The sequence below is a fragment of the Pagrus major genome, chromosome 5 (assembly GCF_040436345.1).
Source record: "Pagrus major chromosome 5, Pma_NU_1.0".
Taxonomy (NCBI): Eukaryota; Metazoa; Chordata; class Actinopteri; order Spariformes; family Sparidae; genus Pagrus; species Pagrus major.
Genome location: NC_133219.1, coordinates 40,603,355 through 40,619,396, shown reverse-complemented (window position 1 = coordinate 40,619,396; position 16,042 = coordinate 40,603,355). Strand labels below are relative to the sequence as shown.

General features: G+C 42.8%; 3 protein-coding genes across 3 annotated transcripts in view; all 3 read right to left on the bottom strand.

Annotated features, from left to right (window-relative positions):
* The window catches only part of adam9a (ADAM metallopeptidase domain 9a), a 28,015-nt gene extending 24,222 nt beyond the window's left edge, over positions 1 to 3,793 (bottom strand). The window contains exon 1 of the mRNA XM_073466097.1: positions 3,277 to 3,793. Within this exon, the coding sequence (XP_073322198.1) occupies positions 3,277 to 3,364 (88 nt within the window). The 5' untranslated portion in view covers positions 3,365 to 3,793. The remainder of the gene's footprint in view (positions 1 to 3,276) is intronic.
* A 3,432-nt stretch (positions 3,794 to 7,225) lies between these two features.
* Positions 7,226 to 12,562, bottom strand: LOC140995931 (GTPase IMAP family member 8-like). Its single transcript, XM_073466096.1, has 2 exons — positions 12,509 to 12,562; positions 7,226 to 10,902 (listed from the first exon to the last, which is right to left on the bottom strand). The coding sequence occupies exon 2, from the start codon at positions 10,709 to 10,711 to the stop codon at positions 8,168 to 8,170; it is 2,544 nt and encodes an 847-aa protein (XP_073322197.1). The 5' UTR covers positions 10,712 to 10,902; positions 12,509 to 12,562; the 3' UTR covers positions 7,226 to 8,167.
* On the bottom strand, positions 11,898 to 15,401 carry LOC140995730 (GTPase IMAP family member 5-like). Its single transcript, XM_073465807.1, has 6 exons — positions 15,271 to 15,401; positions 15,204 to 15,214; positions 14,043 to 14,171; positions 13,526 to 13,585; positions 12,658 to 13,302; positions 11,898 to 11,992 (listed from the first exon to the last, which is right to left on the bottom strand). The coding sequence occupies exons 1-6, from the start codon at positions 15,399 to 15,401 to the stop codon at positions 11,898 to 11,900; spliced, it is 1,071 nt and encodes a 356-aa protein (XP_073321908.1).
* Positions 15,402 to 16,042: the final 641 nt, after the last annotated feature.

The window sequence follows — 16,042 nt, the reverse complement described above, 5'->3', positions numbered from 1 at the left end:
AATTCAGACTGCTCCTTTAACGCAGAACATCTCTGGATTTCTTCCTGGCTCGGCCGAATGTGTGAAAGCAGATTTGTTCATGTTGAGTACAGAGAAAAAAAACAGAGTGAGTCATCATTCAGGGAAACTGAGAGAGCTGCTCCAACTGTGTGTGTGTGTGTGTGTGTGTGTGTGTGTCGGTATGTGTGTGTGTCGGTATGTGTGTGTGTGTGTGTGTGTGTCGGTGTGTGTGTGTGTGTGTGTCGGTATGTGTGTGTGTGTGTGTGTTTAGCTGAACAGTGAACTAGCCGCTGGTTCCTGTAAATGCGATCACTCAGATTCATTCAGACTCTCTGGACGTTTGAGTGTTTCTGTCTCAGCTCGACGCTCACAGTCAATACACACACACACACCTCACACACACGCACACACATATACACAAACACACACACACACACACACACAGTCAGACTTGGGCGTTAAACAGGGTTTACTTCCTGTCAGTGTCGGGAGCTGAAGGACTCGGTGGAGAGCCCGGCGGCCAACAACGCTAAGCTGCTTAATGCTCAACCTGACTGAGTGAGACGCCAACACACACACACACACACACACACACACACACACACACACACACACACACACACACACACACACACACACACACCAGTCCATGACAACACAAATCAACACCATGTTAAACTGTTAAAACAACATGAGGTCAGTTTGATCGTTCTGGTTCTCTACAGGAGCCTGAGGAGACACAAAGTCAACGCTGGAGACAAATACACAACAATACACAAAGAAAAACAAGATGTACCGTTAACACACAGTTTAACACCGACCACTGTCGCTGTCATTTGTTTTTACAGGATATCTTTATTTAAACGTCAGTCGGTGACGATATTTCCAACATGTAAAAGCTTCTGCAGGTTTCTTTGAACAGTGAGCGCAGAGCAAAGATATGATCGTGTTACTGTGAAGGTTCACACGTCAGTGGAGGCGCCACGAGTCTCCAAAAGTTGATGTCAATGTGACTTTTGATTTCAACGTCACGATTCCTTCTGAGTTTCGATTTAAACATTATTCTTTAACACTCTGCTGCCGTCCAACGGTCACATCTGGATCAGTAAAGATCAACAGATCGCTGCTTTTATGTCCCGACAGCCAGAAAACACCAACACTTAATTTTCGCGATACCAACATCAGGGAGTAGAACACTGTGATGGTGATATATGATAAACGCATATTTTTCAATATATTTTACAATTTAAAGGTAATCTTTACTGTCTAGTGCCTCGTGTCCACAGAGCTGAGATGAAGCTGACAGCTGCTGTGTGATGGACACGGATCCTGAGGTTTACTATCCTGTGGTCTGTGGTCTGGTTTGTGTCTGAAGCGAGGAGGAAGTGGGTGATGACGTGACGCATAGGAGACAAAATACAGTGAATATTATCGCCGAGCCCCGGAGAGAGACAAAGAGCCACGCTGACGTCAGCAGAGCCTTCAGTGAGTTCAGAGAGCTGCAACAAGTGGAAAAAGACAGAAGCAAAGCTGTGTGGACACAAACGACACCGACACAGTGAAGTCCACTGGTCACCTGATGATTAAATGACCCTTTTCCTGCTTTATGATCTCTACAAACAAGATCTTTCATATCAGTACAGATCTGACAACATACACTGACACCTGTCACTCACATGCTGCTCACACAGCTCCACTTCATCCTGGAGGCTTCCTGACAAGTTCAACAATAAAATAAGCAACGATCATCGTCCTTCACTGATTCAACATCACACAGCAAAACACAGAAGCTCAGTTTGATCCTTCACACCTTCAACACTCACTAACATCTGGCTTCACTGTAAACGTGTGCATCAACTCTGCAGGAGTATCAGTGTTTATCGCCTCAGATCAGCTGTGATGTGAACACAACACGCTCATATTCATATTCATGATCTTCAGGCGTGATGCTCTGACGTGTGTTGAGGTTACAGCTGCAAGTTTTCAATCCGTCTCTGTCGAGCAGCTTGAACATCGCTCAGCTGCTGTCAGTGTCTCTGAGTCCGTCAGCGGCCGGATCCGACTGCACATGTGCAGCTCTCAACAGAGATGAGGAAAGAAGCGAGATGTCTCACTCCTCAGCAATTATCAGTTATCAACTCCGGAAAAAACGTGTGTGTTTTTTAATTCAGAATATTATTGATTAAGACTTTTTAAAACAAGTTTAACATCTTCTGTCTGAAGTCTGACGAAGTGCACGAGCTGCTGCTTTCTACAGCCACACAACTTTAACCCTACACAACTTTAAACCTACACAACTTTAAACCTACACAACTTTAACCCTACACCACTTTAACCCTACACAACTTTAACCCTACACAACTTTAACCCTACACAACTTTAACCCTACACAACATTAAACCTACACAACATTAACCCTACACAACATTAACCCTACACAACTTTAACCCTACACAACGTTAACCCTACACAACGTTAAACCTACACTAACCCTCCACGTGGCTCAGCGCTGCAGCAGCAGCACATTGTGTCTCGTGTTAAGAGGTTTAACCTCCGTCAGTGATGAAAGTCCAGTGAAAAGCCTTCGGACCTTTCTGGGTCAAATTCCAACAGAACTCTTTCTGAACACTCTCAGTTCTGTTACCACAGTAACTCTACTCTCAGTTGTAATGGAGTATAGTGTAGTATGTAGAGGTACTGTTACACGCTGCTGATGAGCCGACATGAAGATCCCGACAGACTTTATTCACCTGCTTCAACTCTGAGCTCATCATCACACCTGAACCTCCACTGACTGACAGACTGGCTCCTCCACCTCACCTGAGGCCAACCATCTGCTCCTCCTCCTCACCTCAGTTCTCCTCCTCACCTTCCTCACCTCAGTCCTCCTCCTCACCTTCCTCACCTCCTCCTCCTCCTCACCTTCCTCACCTCAGTTCTCCTCTTCACCTTCCTCACCTCAGTTCTCCTCCTCACCTCAGTTCTCCTCCTCATCTTCCTCACCTCAGTTCTCCTCCTCACCTCAGTTCTTCTCCTCACCTCAGTTCTCCTCCTCATCTTCCTCACCTCAGTTCTCCTCCTCACCTCAGTTCTCCTCCTCCTCCTCACCCTCAGTTCTCCTCCTCACCTTCCTCACCTCAGTCCTCCTCCTCACCTTCCTCACCTCAGTTCTCCTCCTCACCTTCCTCACCTCAGTTCTCCTCCTCACCTTCCTCACCTCAGTTCTCCTCCTCACCTCCTCCTCCTCCTCCTCCTCCTCCCTCCTCCCTGTCTCACCTCTGCAGTGTGAGTCTCCGCTCAGCAGCAGGAGCAGCAGGCAGCAGGAGACCTCCAGCAGCTCCACTCTTCTTCCTCCTCCCATCATCTTCTTCTTCTTCTTCTTCTTCTTCTACTTCTTCTTCTTCTTCTGCTGGAGAAATGAATGTCAGCAGGCTCTCCTCCTCCTCCTCCTCCTCCTCCTCCTCCTCTGTTTCTCCTCCTTGTTTGCTCTGTGGTAGTTTTCTCTGTGGTCTTGCAGCCGTGTCCCCCCGCGGAGCCTCATGCTAAACGCCCGGGAGTGGTTTTCTTCCTCGGCCGAGCCATTTCTGCTCCGGCTGCGACCCTCGGCCGGCGGCGGCTTCAGCGGCGAACACTCGGACACAAAATGTCTCCCGCTGCCGCTTCAGCGCCGAAACCAGAGGACTCGAACACAGAGTGCGTGTGTGTGAGGGAGTCTCCGGTGCTGAGCCCGGTCCAGTTTGAGGAAAGTGTGTCCTGACCGTGTTCGGCTCGGATCCTCTCCTTGTAAACTGGACTGGAGCTAAAAGACACCAAGCTAGCGGAAATACTCCCGCTTCCGGCGACGCCCTTCAAAATAAGAGTGACTCTCGAAAAGAATAATGACACTGAGAGTGATGGAATGTAACTAAGTACATTTACTCAAGTATTGCACTTGAGATTAATTTTTTGAGGTACTTGTAATTTACTTGAGTATTCAAATGTTCACTACTTTATATTTCCACTCCACTGGACAGCAAACGCATGAAAAACTGTCAAATCTAAGGTCTAAAAGTAACTAGTAACTAAAGTTGTCAGATAAATGTAGTGGAGTAGAAGTATACAGTTCCATTACTGTACAGTACTTGAGTAAATGTATTTAGTTCCTTGCAACATTTAAAACACTTACAACGTACAGATGAAGTTTCTGTTTCCACTGATGGAATGTAACTAAGTACATTTACTCAAGAAATGTACTTTTGTAATGTAGTAATGTAGTAAAAATGTACAATTTTGAGGTACTTGTACTTTACCTGAGGCAAATATTGTACTTTCTGCTGCACTACATGTGTTTGTACATGTACATGTTTTACTGACACTTTTGACACTTTAGTAGATTTAATATCAGATACTTTAAGACTTTTACTCGAGTACTATCCATGTGAGTGACTTTCACTTTTACCAAAGTAATATTTTAACACCATATCTTTACTTTTACTCGAGTATGACTGTTGATTACTTTCACTGATGAGGTACCTGAAGCTGAACAGGTGTGAAAGTGAGTAACTCGTGTACTTATGTACAGTTTTGAAGTACTGCTTGAGTATTTCCATCTTGTCTGTCACCTACTTTATACTTCTTTTCTACATTTCAGAGGTAAAAACAGGAACTTTTCCTGCACTACATTTACCTGACAGCTTTAGTTACTGATTACTTTGGTTGTTATGATTTCATATAGACTACGTAACCATGACGATCCTAAATTAATTATTGTTTAGGATTAAACTATTAAACAGCATAAAGTTTCCTCAACCTCCATCAACCACAACATAAAACTGCTGCTCACATTTATACATCAGTAACTATAACCACATTTTAAAGATATATATTTTATTTTCAACACATTAAGTCTGTTCTGCTGATAATACTTCTTTACTTACTTATGAATTAATCAACGCATTAATCCATTTTACACTGAATATTACATGAAACATTCTAATCTTTGTGTAAATAGTGTAACAATGACAAACATGAGCTTTATTCTTGATTTAATGCTGTTTTTACTTTGAAAAGGTGAAACAGAGCATGAGCTACACGGACTTTTATTTTGAAATCAAACTAGTTAAACCAGAAGTCATTGGCTGTTCGCTTCTGGTGACGTCACAAAACTAATCTCCAGCTGGAAAAATAGCTTCTCCCGCGCATGCGCCCTCGGGCCGGGCTGTACAGTGAAGCGAACCGAGAGGCCAAAATCCAACAGCACACAGGGATCACACTTATCGATCCGTTATCGGCAGATATCCTGCAGACACACCGGCTCCTGCCACTCACCTGGCTGCTCTCACCTGGCTGCACTCACCTGGCTGCTCTCACCTGGCTGCACTCACCTGGCTGCACTCACCTGGCTGCTCTCACCTGGCTGCTCTCACCTGGCTGCACTCACCTGGCTGCTCTCACCTGGCTGCTCTCACCTGGCTGCACTCACCTGGCTGCACTCACCTGGCTGCTCTCACCTCTGCTGTGAATGTTCACACTCTTTAAATACCTGAGAACAAGCAGCTGTCTGTGTGAAGTTTCAGTTTCAGGCTTTGAAACTGAACAGTTGCTTTTCTGACAGACTGCTGAAAGAATTATTAGCTCATTATTATTTTTTAAATCAGCATTAATAGTAATTATAAGTTAATATTATTGATTTACATATATACAATGATAACTGAATTGGACAATAAAATAATATATAGACATGATTTCACACTTATAAACAAATAAACCATCAATAAAACATCCATGTACTTGACAAATAAATGAAAACAGACAATAAGAAAGAAGATGTAGACTCACTCAGCAACACTTTACTATTCATATTGTAACCTCCTTTTTATTCTATTTTATTTTGATGTATATTTATCTTTATTTATTTTTCCTATTTTAATCTGTATTTGTGATTCCTACTTGCTACTTTGTCTTTGTGCTGCTGCAAGGCTCAAAATTTCCCCTCTGGAGATCAATAAAGGATGATCTCATCTTATCTCATCTTACACAGCAGTTTCAGAATGAGCTGCACCTTGACGGCCATGTTCTCCTGTCCTTCCCCTTCTTTTTAATATTGTTATTATTCATATTATGCAGCTCAGCTGAACAGGAAATTAACTGACACTTCTCTGATGATCAAATGTTCATTTGTGTGATTATTGATACAAAACGATGTGTTATTACAGATTAAACTAGGCAGGAGAATATACAATCAGCTCCACCAGCTGCAACAGAAAGACATGAAAACATTAATATCAATAATTATAATCCAACTCTTCTTAAGCTGAACATCCTGCGTAACGAGTACTTTTACTCTTTATCAGTATAATACTCATACTTTTGTACCTCTGTGCTGACTTCACTGTGGTATTTCTACTTTTTAATAAAACTACTTCTTCCCCTGCTGTCATCGTGGAGGAAACCACAGGAGACTGATCACCTGTGAACACTGCACCTGTGTGAGGACAGCAGCTGGTCTCTGGCTCCCTCTGCTGGCAGGAGGGTGTAGCGACACTGCAGGAGGTCAGTGAGTGTGCAGTCACTGTTGAGCTGCTGCAGACAGAAACTTCTTTCTAACCAGCAACACTCAGTATTATAAATATCACATGTCCATGTTGTTACTGGAGCTGAAGGACCTGTTGATGTGAAGTTTCTCTGAGTTTGATTGAAGAGAGAAGCTCAGACTGAGCAGAGACCCTGAATGCAACAGTCAGTCTGGATAAAACTGGATGAACTGAAACACTGCGAGGGAAAAGTAAAAGGAGAGAGAAAAAGAGAAAGAGAGGAGGAGAGGAAGAAATAAGAGAGGAAACACAGCTGGAAGAGGACATGAGAGACAGAGGAGAAACAAGAAGAAGAAGAAGAGGAAGAAGTAGTAGTTTTAAGTATTTAACTGGTTTGTCTGTTGGTAATACTTGGACGGTTTATAAAACCCCTGGCTTGTATTGATAGTCGCTCAGCAGCTGTCAGCACTGTGGTGTCTGCAGCTCCATGGTCTCAGCTGAGGAGGATCCTGAGTGAAGCTGCCTCACATCCTCAGTGTGTCGCTGTTTGACCTGCTTTCCCTGGTTCGTGCCGGGAAGGCGGAACTAATTATCGCTGCTCTATTTTGCATGTAATTAATTAAATAAACATGCTGCAAGCGAAGTGCCAAAGACAGCAGATGAGCTCCAGCTAAGCTAAATATTAAGCATGTAAACGGATAAAAACATGAAGAAAGAAGACGGCATGGTATGTTTTGTTCCAGTTTATTACAGTAAAGTTATTCACTCAAGTGTAATAATTATGTTATACGAGTTTTATATGAGGGGTGTGATCTTCTGTGATGTATTTTTAGTTCATAATGTTGCGCTATGTGAGTATAGGCAGATGTGTTCAAGTACAGATAATTTTTTTTTAATCAAATTAACAGTTTAATACAAGTTATGTTGTGAAATGTAGTGTTTCATGCAACATTAATAGGGAGTTTTGGGTTAAATTTAGCTGACTTTTGGCTAAAGGGCTCAAGATGTAAATCTCAAATTTTAGCACTGTCCAAATTATGCTGAAATGAATATTACACATTTATGAATTATTGCCAAAGGTACGCTGCCTCACGCGGGGCACCATGTGTAGTGCTTCGTGCAACATTAATAGGGAGTTTTGGGTTAAATTTGGATGTCAATAATAATTAATGATTATCAGGGATAACAAAGAAACAATGGTGGTGCTCACACCATGTGCTCACTGATATTACATGTAGGTGCGATATGCTCCAGGCTGAGGGAGTGTGTGTGCATCTGATGTGATGCCATGTTAGAGAAGATGGTTAGTTGCATGAATCAAAATAGAAAACACAAAAAATGAAAACATTACAGGGGAGGATCCTCCAGGCTAATACCCCAATGTTCATAAACCTGGAAACACCCTTGATGTTGGTTATTCAACCTGACACAATAAGCAATTACTAATTAGCAAGTCATTAATTAACAAGCAGAACTCATTAAACAGCTCTTAATATTGAACTCAAGTCCTGCATCACAGAGAAAGTCCAAAACCTTGTGCTGTATGTCAGTTACTCAATCGGAAAGAAACCTCCAGTCTCAGACACGTAAATGATGTTTACAGGATGTTTCTTTGGCTGACATCATAACGATGAAGAGTTCAGTCGGTGTAGAGATCAGAGGATGACACATTCGCTGTCTTTGTATTTCTGTTTTAGTTCAATTATTTCTTGTTCATGTTTCTTCTTCAGCTCCTCCAGTTGTTCTTTCAGATGTTTTTCTTTGACTCCTGAGAGGTCTTGTAACAGACTGTACTCTCTGTCACACCTACTTTCTGTCTCTGTCATGTGCCTCTCATGTTTTTGCTTCATTTCCTGGATTTCCTCCATGTGTTTCTCTACCAGAGCTGTGAATTCTTTGGTGTATTTCTGTCTGAACTCATTGAATTCTTCAGCTTGTTTTCTGGCCTCCTCTTCATACTTCGTCTTCATTTCCTCTATTTCTCTCTTATACTTTTCCTCTAACTCTTTGCGCTCCCTCTCCTCCTGCTCTCTTCTGATTCGATCTTCTTCTTTTCTTTTGCTTTCATATTTTTCTCTTTCCTGGTCAAATTCATCTTGGAGCTTTTTAATTTTTGTTTCCTCCTCCTGTCGTTTCTGTTCATTATCTTGACATCGTTTCTCCCACCATTCTTTTCTTTCCTTCTCCCAGTCCGCTCGTTTTTTTCTCATCTCTTCTCTGCTCTGCTCCAACTCTCTGTCGATGGTTTCCTTTTCCTCTGATTCAGACTTTATTTTTTTCTCCATATCTTCGAGTTTTTGTTCCAACTCCTTTCGTTGAAGTTCGTCCTGTCTTTTCTTTTTGTTTTCCTCTTCTTCTCTCATTTCATGTTCTTTCCTTCTCATCTCTCGCTCCCTGTTGATGTTTTCCTCCATTTCTTTAAGTTGTTCAGCTCTCAGTTTTCTCTCACGTTTAATTTCTGCTGTCTGTTCTTCCATCCTTCTCTTCATCGCTTTAATTTCCTCTTCATGTTTTCTTTGAAGTTCTTCCTTCTGTCTCTCCATTTCTTCTTCTTTCTCCTTCAGGATCTTCTCCACTTCCTTGTGTATCGCTGCCTCGGCCTCCTGGAACATCTCTGAGGTGTAGCAGCTGCCGCCATTTTTCTTCAGCATTGATTCAACCTTTGTCATCAGCTCTCTGACTTGTGTGCGGTCTGTCTGATCTTTATTATTGAAGACCTGGTACCTTCGTCCACAGTCACTTATCAGTTTTGTCAAAGAGCGTTCACGGTCGTCTTCTACATAACTCTCAACTGTTTGATTTTCCAGATCATCTCCTCTGGTGAAGACAACGATGATGAAATCTCCCGAATTCTTGCCGAAGCATTTCTTGATCAGTTCCACAGAGTCTTTCTCCTCCTGTGTATATCGACCGATCTGCAGCACCAGTAAGAAGACGTGAGGTCCAGGAGACAACATGCTGATGCAGTTCACGAGCTCCAGTTGAACATCATCATTGTTAACAGTTGTGTCAAACAAGCCGGGGGTGTCGACAACAACGACAGGTCGTCCGTCAACCTCGCCTGATGCTTTCTCACAGAACTTGGTCACAGACTTCTGGCTGGCTTCAGATTTAAAATGTTTTTTGCCCAGAATTGTATTTCCAGTTGCACTCTTCCCACTGCCAGTCTTCCCAATCAGCACCATCCTGAGACACTCTCTGCCCTGATGTTCATCATCACCTCCATCTTCAGTCTTCCTTTTCACATCCTGCAGCTCAGCTTTAAGTTTTGAGACCTCCTCCATCAGAGCTTTAGTGAACATGTCCTTTGTGAAGCTTCTGGATCCTTCAGCTCTCATCTTTTCCGTCGTGTCCAACAGCTCTGGGATCTGCTGCTTGTTGCTGATGTTGAGAACAACGTATCTTCCTCCACAGCTCTGAAGGAGCTCCTGAATGTCTCTGTTCTTACTTACAAAGTTAACAACAGCTGGAGCTGTAGGATCTGACTCCACAGTGAACAGAATCATGGTGAAGTCATTGACTCGAGAGCTGAATGTGCTCTGGATGGTCTTTAACTCTCCCTTGTCTTCATCAGTGAGGGGACCCACAGGTAGGACCAGGATGAAGGCATGGACGCCCTCAGGATCACAGAGGGAGATACACCTGAGTGATTCCTCCATCACTTCCTCCTGAGGTTTTCCACACAAGGCAGGCAGCTCCACCAGGGAAACCCAACGTCCACACACCTCTCCCTGACTCTGAACACACTCTGATGAGATGGAGACTGAAGGACCTAAAATGGCCTCAGCTGTTGAAGTCTTCCCTGCTCCTCTCCTCCCACACAGAACCAGGTTTAAAGCTGCTCTGATGTCTTCAGACTTTGGTCTGATGGTCTCTTCACTGAAGGTGACGAAGGCTCCTCTGTTTTCATGGACAATCTTCTCAATCTTCTGCATTAATGACCAGTGGTTGTTTTCAGACATGCTGTAGTGTCTTCCTCCACAGTCTTTAAGGAGTTCATTAACAGAGAGAGTCATTTCATTCCCCTCATGCGTCACAATGACCATCGAGTGTTTTAAAGCATCTTCACCAAACAAACTCAGGATGAACTTCAGAGTTTGTTTGTTCTTCTCAGTGAAGTTGGAAGGTTTCACTAACAGCAGGAGAACATTTGGTCCAGGAGGACATTGACTGATGCAGCTCTTCACCTCTTCTCTCATGGTCTCCTCAGACAGACTGAAGATGTCTGGAGTTTTCACTACAGTTAGAGGATTTCCTCTCCACTCTCCACATGTGGCCACACACTTGCTGGTGTTTTGGTGATGAAAAGCTTGGTCCCCGATGATGAAGTTACCAAGTCTTATCCGTTTGTCCTCACTTTTTCCCAGCAGCACAATCCTGAATCCAGATGCTGTGATACAACAGAGAGGAAGATAAAATGATAGACTGAAGTTACCACATGTAGCTGACAGATCTATTCAGTCATTTACAAACTCAGCCAATGCTCTGGTCCGATTCATAGTGTCAAGAGTTTAAAAGATGTGATGGCAGTAAGACGTATGAAACTGAATCACGGGTTAGAAATTGTTAATGTAGTAAATTACTATTTTAGGTGGAAATGACTGATTTTTAATGGAATATGTACATATGTGTACAGAGGAACATTTTCAGCCACCTTCACTTCTGTAGTCCAATGGCATATTGTTTTAGTTAATCCAAGTTAGTTGTGTTAAAAGGCTAATTGATCATTAGAAAAGAAGCAATTACATTGGCCTTCCTTTGGCTAGTTGAGTATATGTGTGGGTTTGATTGTAGTCTCACAATGGTCAGAGAATAAAAACTTGTGAATCTATTCTTTTTCTGAGAAATGAAGGCTATATCACGTGAGAGGTTGTCAAGAAACATACAGAAGTGTGTAATACTCCCTGAAAAGGACAGCACAAACTGGCTTTAACTAGAATACAAAAAATGGTAAATGGTACTCACTAAACACAAGTGTACTCCAGGATGCTGGCCTTTTAGGCAGAGCAGCAAAGAAAAAGCCATATCTGAGATTGGCCAATAAAAGGAAAAGATTCAGATGGGCAAGAGAACACAGACATGGGACAGAGGAAGACTTATAGACAGAATAATCTGAGTTTGACGTGTTTGGATCACAGAGAAGAACATTTGGGATACGTGAAATGTTGTTGGAGGAGTGATGACTCCATCTGTCACATGGTGGAGGAGATGAGATGGTCTGGGATGCTTTGATGCTGAAGTAGGAGATTTTTTCAGGGTTAAAAGGATCTTGAATAAAGAAGCCTATCACTCCATTTTACAACACCATGTCCAAATTCATCCTACAGCAGGATAATGACCCAAAACACAGCTCCAAACTATGAAGAACTATTTAATGAAGCACAGTCACCAGATCTCAAACCTGTTGAGCTGTTGTGGAGTAGCTTGACTGTAAGATACATAAGAAGCGCTGATCAAGCCCATCCAACCTGTGGGAGGAGCTACAGGAAGCATAGAGGGACAGTTCTTCAGATTATCTCAACAAACTGACAGCTAGAATAACACAAGTCTGCAAAACTGATTCCTTGACAAAAGCAAAAATGTAAAATTTCAAGTGAAAATCATAATTTCTAACCTTGTCAGCGTCTTGACCACATTTTCTATTCATTGAGCTCCATTAAGCTTCAACTAATTTGAAAGTGTGTTTTCATGGAGAACGGACAGTGGTAGTGTATGTGTTAACCTTTAATAATTTGTACGTCTGTATGTCCAACATGGACATTTGGATATTTTTAGGAAAAGGCAGAAACACATTTCTCCTAAATTGTATTTTGCAAATGCAAAGTAGCCTAAAACGACTGCTGCAGATAGGAGATACTAACGTGAAATAATTGATTTCTATTATCTAGTTCAGTTATATCTATTTTATCTTATATTTCAGTGGTGAGGAATTGTGGGACGTGTTGGGATTCATCCTGGAGAAATATATATGATGACACTGTGGTGCAGTTACGTACTGTCAGTCGAGGGCTTTTTCACTGGGACTTCAGCAGTGATCGCTTTAAATAAACGCAGCCCTGTAAAGAGATGACATCTTTAATAAGCAGCAAATATCTTTGTTTTGTGTGAACAAAGTTTTCATTGTCAGAATTATTTTTGCACTTACCAGCAGATTTAACAGCACCCAGGATACCTGTCTGCGGTCCCTTTTTTGGGGGGCTTTGGCGATCAGCTGGTAAAGTTGATGTTGCGTCTACAAACACATCACAGCTGACATCATCTCCATCATTCTCCTTCACGATTTGACCCAACCGTGTCAACAGCTCTGGGAGGTCGATGGTCTTCTGCCACAGAAACCTGTATCTACACATTCTGATCATGTCTTTCAATGGTGGGTGCTCCATGTATTTTACAATGAAACCTGGACTCTCCTCTCTGGGTGTTGACATCAGAACCAGTGAATGATCAAATGATCGATCACTGAAGAGGTTCAGGACTCTGCGGAGTCTCAGTTTGTGTTCCTTAGTGAAGTCTTCAGGCTGCAGAACCAGCAGGAACACATGAGGTCCAGGATCAGAGAGTCTCACACAGGTTTCTACATGTTCTGTCAGCTTGATTTCAGACATGTTGGGATGCAGCAGATCTGCGGTGTTGATCAGAAATATTTCTTTCTCCTTTAACCGTCCACTGACTCTCTGACAGCCGTCTGGTTCTCCCTCAGTGTTGAACTTCGTCTCTCCCAGTATGAAGTTCCCCACTGAACTCCTCTGAGACCAGCTGTTCCCCAGCAGAACCACCCTCAGCTCAGACACTGGAGAGAAAACAGTGCGTTAGAAAACCTCCTCAGTGTCGACTTCATCGAAATGAATCAATGGATTTATTTGAGGAAGTCACAGCTTTTTTAAGGTGGACTTCAGTGAATGTGTCAGTAATGAGCCTGCAAATATTACAATAAAACAAAACGTGGGTTTATACCATAAACATACAAACACTGGAATTAGGATGAAGAATAATTCTGACTCAGGTCAACTCACTGTTAGGTGGCAACCATTGAAAGCTCCCCCTCCGTTTCCATGGTCTCAGATCATCTGTCACTGTAAGGACACACAACACTGAGTCATGTATGAGTAATGAAAGTGTTTGACTTGTTTTAGTTAGATACATTAAATAAATAACATTGTGACGGACTGACAGCATGATACACATCTGAGACACATCTTTTCTTAATCTGGACCAAGGCTTGGACAACTTGACTCTGCACATCTAGTTCTCTTTAATAAGAACGATGGGTTATTTAAGTTACAAAAGTTTGACAAAATTAAGTAATGCTTAAATTGTTCTCCTTATATACTACAAGATACTATGAGCAGTTAAGCAGATAACACCTTGGCTGAGTTGGTTATACCGGACCTGAACCACGTACTTTAAGTGAAGGTATTTGACAGCCTGAGAATGAGACTTTAGATGTACACTTTCTTGGCCCTGGCACGGTTGGAAGAGGTGTGCTTCAGCATGGTACGGATGCTCAGGCACGAGCACAAGCATGGGTACGCAACGTGGACACGTATGTGCAAGAGGTAACCGTGCTCAGGCCTGGTTGGGGCCGGAGACTGTAACACAGCACCGGCAGCACCGGCAGCACCGGCCCGGAGCCCAACATCTCAGCCAGTGTCACAATCACTGTTCATACACTCACACAGGAACTGCATCAATGTATTCAAGATTTTATTTCTTTTAAGTCAAAAATATCACACCAGATAAAAACTGAAGAAACAAGTGATAAATGAAAAATACAATATAAATAAGATATTGCACAAACATGTTAAAGACTGTTGTCTCTGCTGCGCTGAGGCAGAGGACAGCAGCAGCTGATGCATCTGAAGGGAGGAGGGAAGTTTATGTGACCCTTTAAAAACAGGCTCGGTGTGCTGTGCATGAGACTAATACAGACTAATAATGAAAATACGATGAGATTCATTCAACTTCATCCTCGTTGCAATTCAGTCTAACCAGAGTGCAGTGAAATTAATAAACATACATATATGTATATACATATATATATATGTATATACAGCCTATGAATGATATGTATGATATGTATGGAGTATTAACAGTAACACACTTTAACTGCACCCCATCTCCCGATTATTGCGCAACACCGATCTAAATGTTCTCAATATGCAGTAGACCTGTAACATTACAATATCTCATGGATGAAAGCCAAGACAGTCAGTCTGTAGCCTACACGACAACACACACACACACACTTAACCATTTCTGACAATCCGATATGCTGTAGTATTCACAAAGCAGCACTGACACAGGAGGCTGCACTGAATAAAGTTGTTTGGATGCACGTTGTTTTATAACAAGCAGAGGCAGAGTTGTGCGTTACAATGCAGACACGACAATAACTGGCACCAACCTGAGCACTTACAAGAGCAACCAGCTGAATCAGTGCAGGTGCAGCTGAGACTGGCAGCACTCAGTGCACCTGCACTGAGAGGCTGCAGTGTGAAGATGTGACACTATTCAACCATCTACAGCAAATACACCAGACAGATGCATCACTGAACACACACACACACACACACACACACACACACAAACACACACACACACACACACACACACACACACACACACACACACACACACACACACACACACACACACACACTCACACACACACACACAGCACATTCACCTGACCTGCAACCAGGCTGCAGACAGACACACAGACAGACAGGCAGCCTACAACAGTAGCAGCTGACGTCACCTCAGCACCTGCTGCCTCAGCTTCACGTTGCTCTTCTCCGGAGTCACTGGGCGGGAGAGGAGCCTCTGTTCTGGTACCGAGTGGGTCCACTGTGCTAGCTGCACCAGCACCGTCTTCCGGTGCCTCTTCATCTCTGAGTGTCACTTTCTTGATGTGAAACCGAAGTGCGAGTGATGCTCTGGTTCAGCTTTGGCTCGCGAGCCATGTTTAGTATGACTCCTCTCAACGTTACCAGACATATACAGACACATACAGACACATATAGACATATACAGACGTATTTATGTCTATGAACGTCACGTCTTTCTTCCGTTTGACGCACGTGGCTAATTTGCATACGTGCGCAGAACAGCTGGCTGCGCGTGGCAACAAACAACATGTGTGAACACTGAACACTGGACCTGCTGAGCTGAAACACATAGTGTAGTGACCATTAGTGACAACATAATATTTTATTTTTTATTTTTTTGACAAAATTTGAGGCCCCTTCACATGTTGCTTATGTATTGACACATTTTAATACCTTTTATTACAGATATTGTTCTTCAGGCTCATTTCAAACAGCTTCTGTTCGAGTAAAAACAAAAGTGGCCTGATAAAGTGTCTGTCTGACACCGGGTCAGTGAACAGAACAGCACCATGTGAAGCATTCAACTGAAGGACTGTTGACTGCCTGTCAGCAGTCACACAATCACACATCAGCTGCAGCTTCATGCAAATATCACAAGAGGCAACAAACAGCTGTTTATTACAGTAACATGCTGCATCAGAG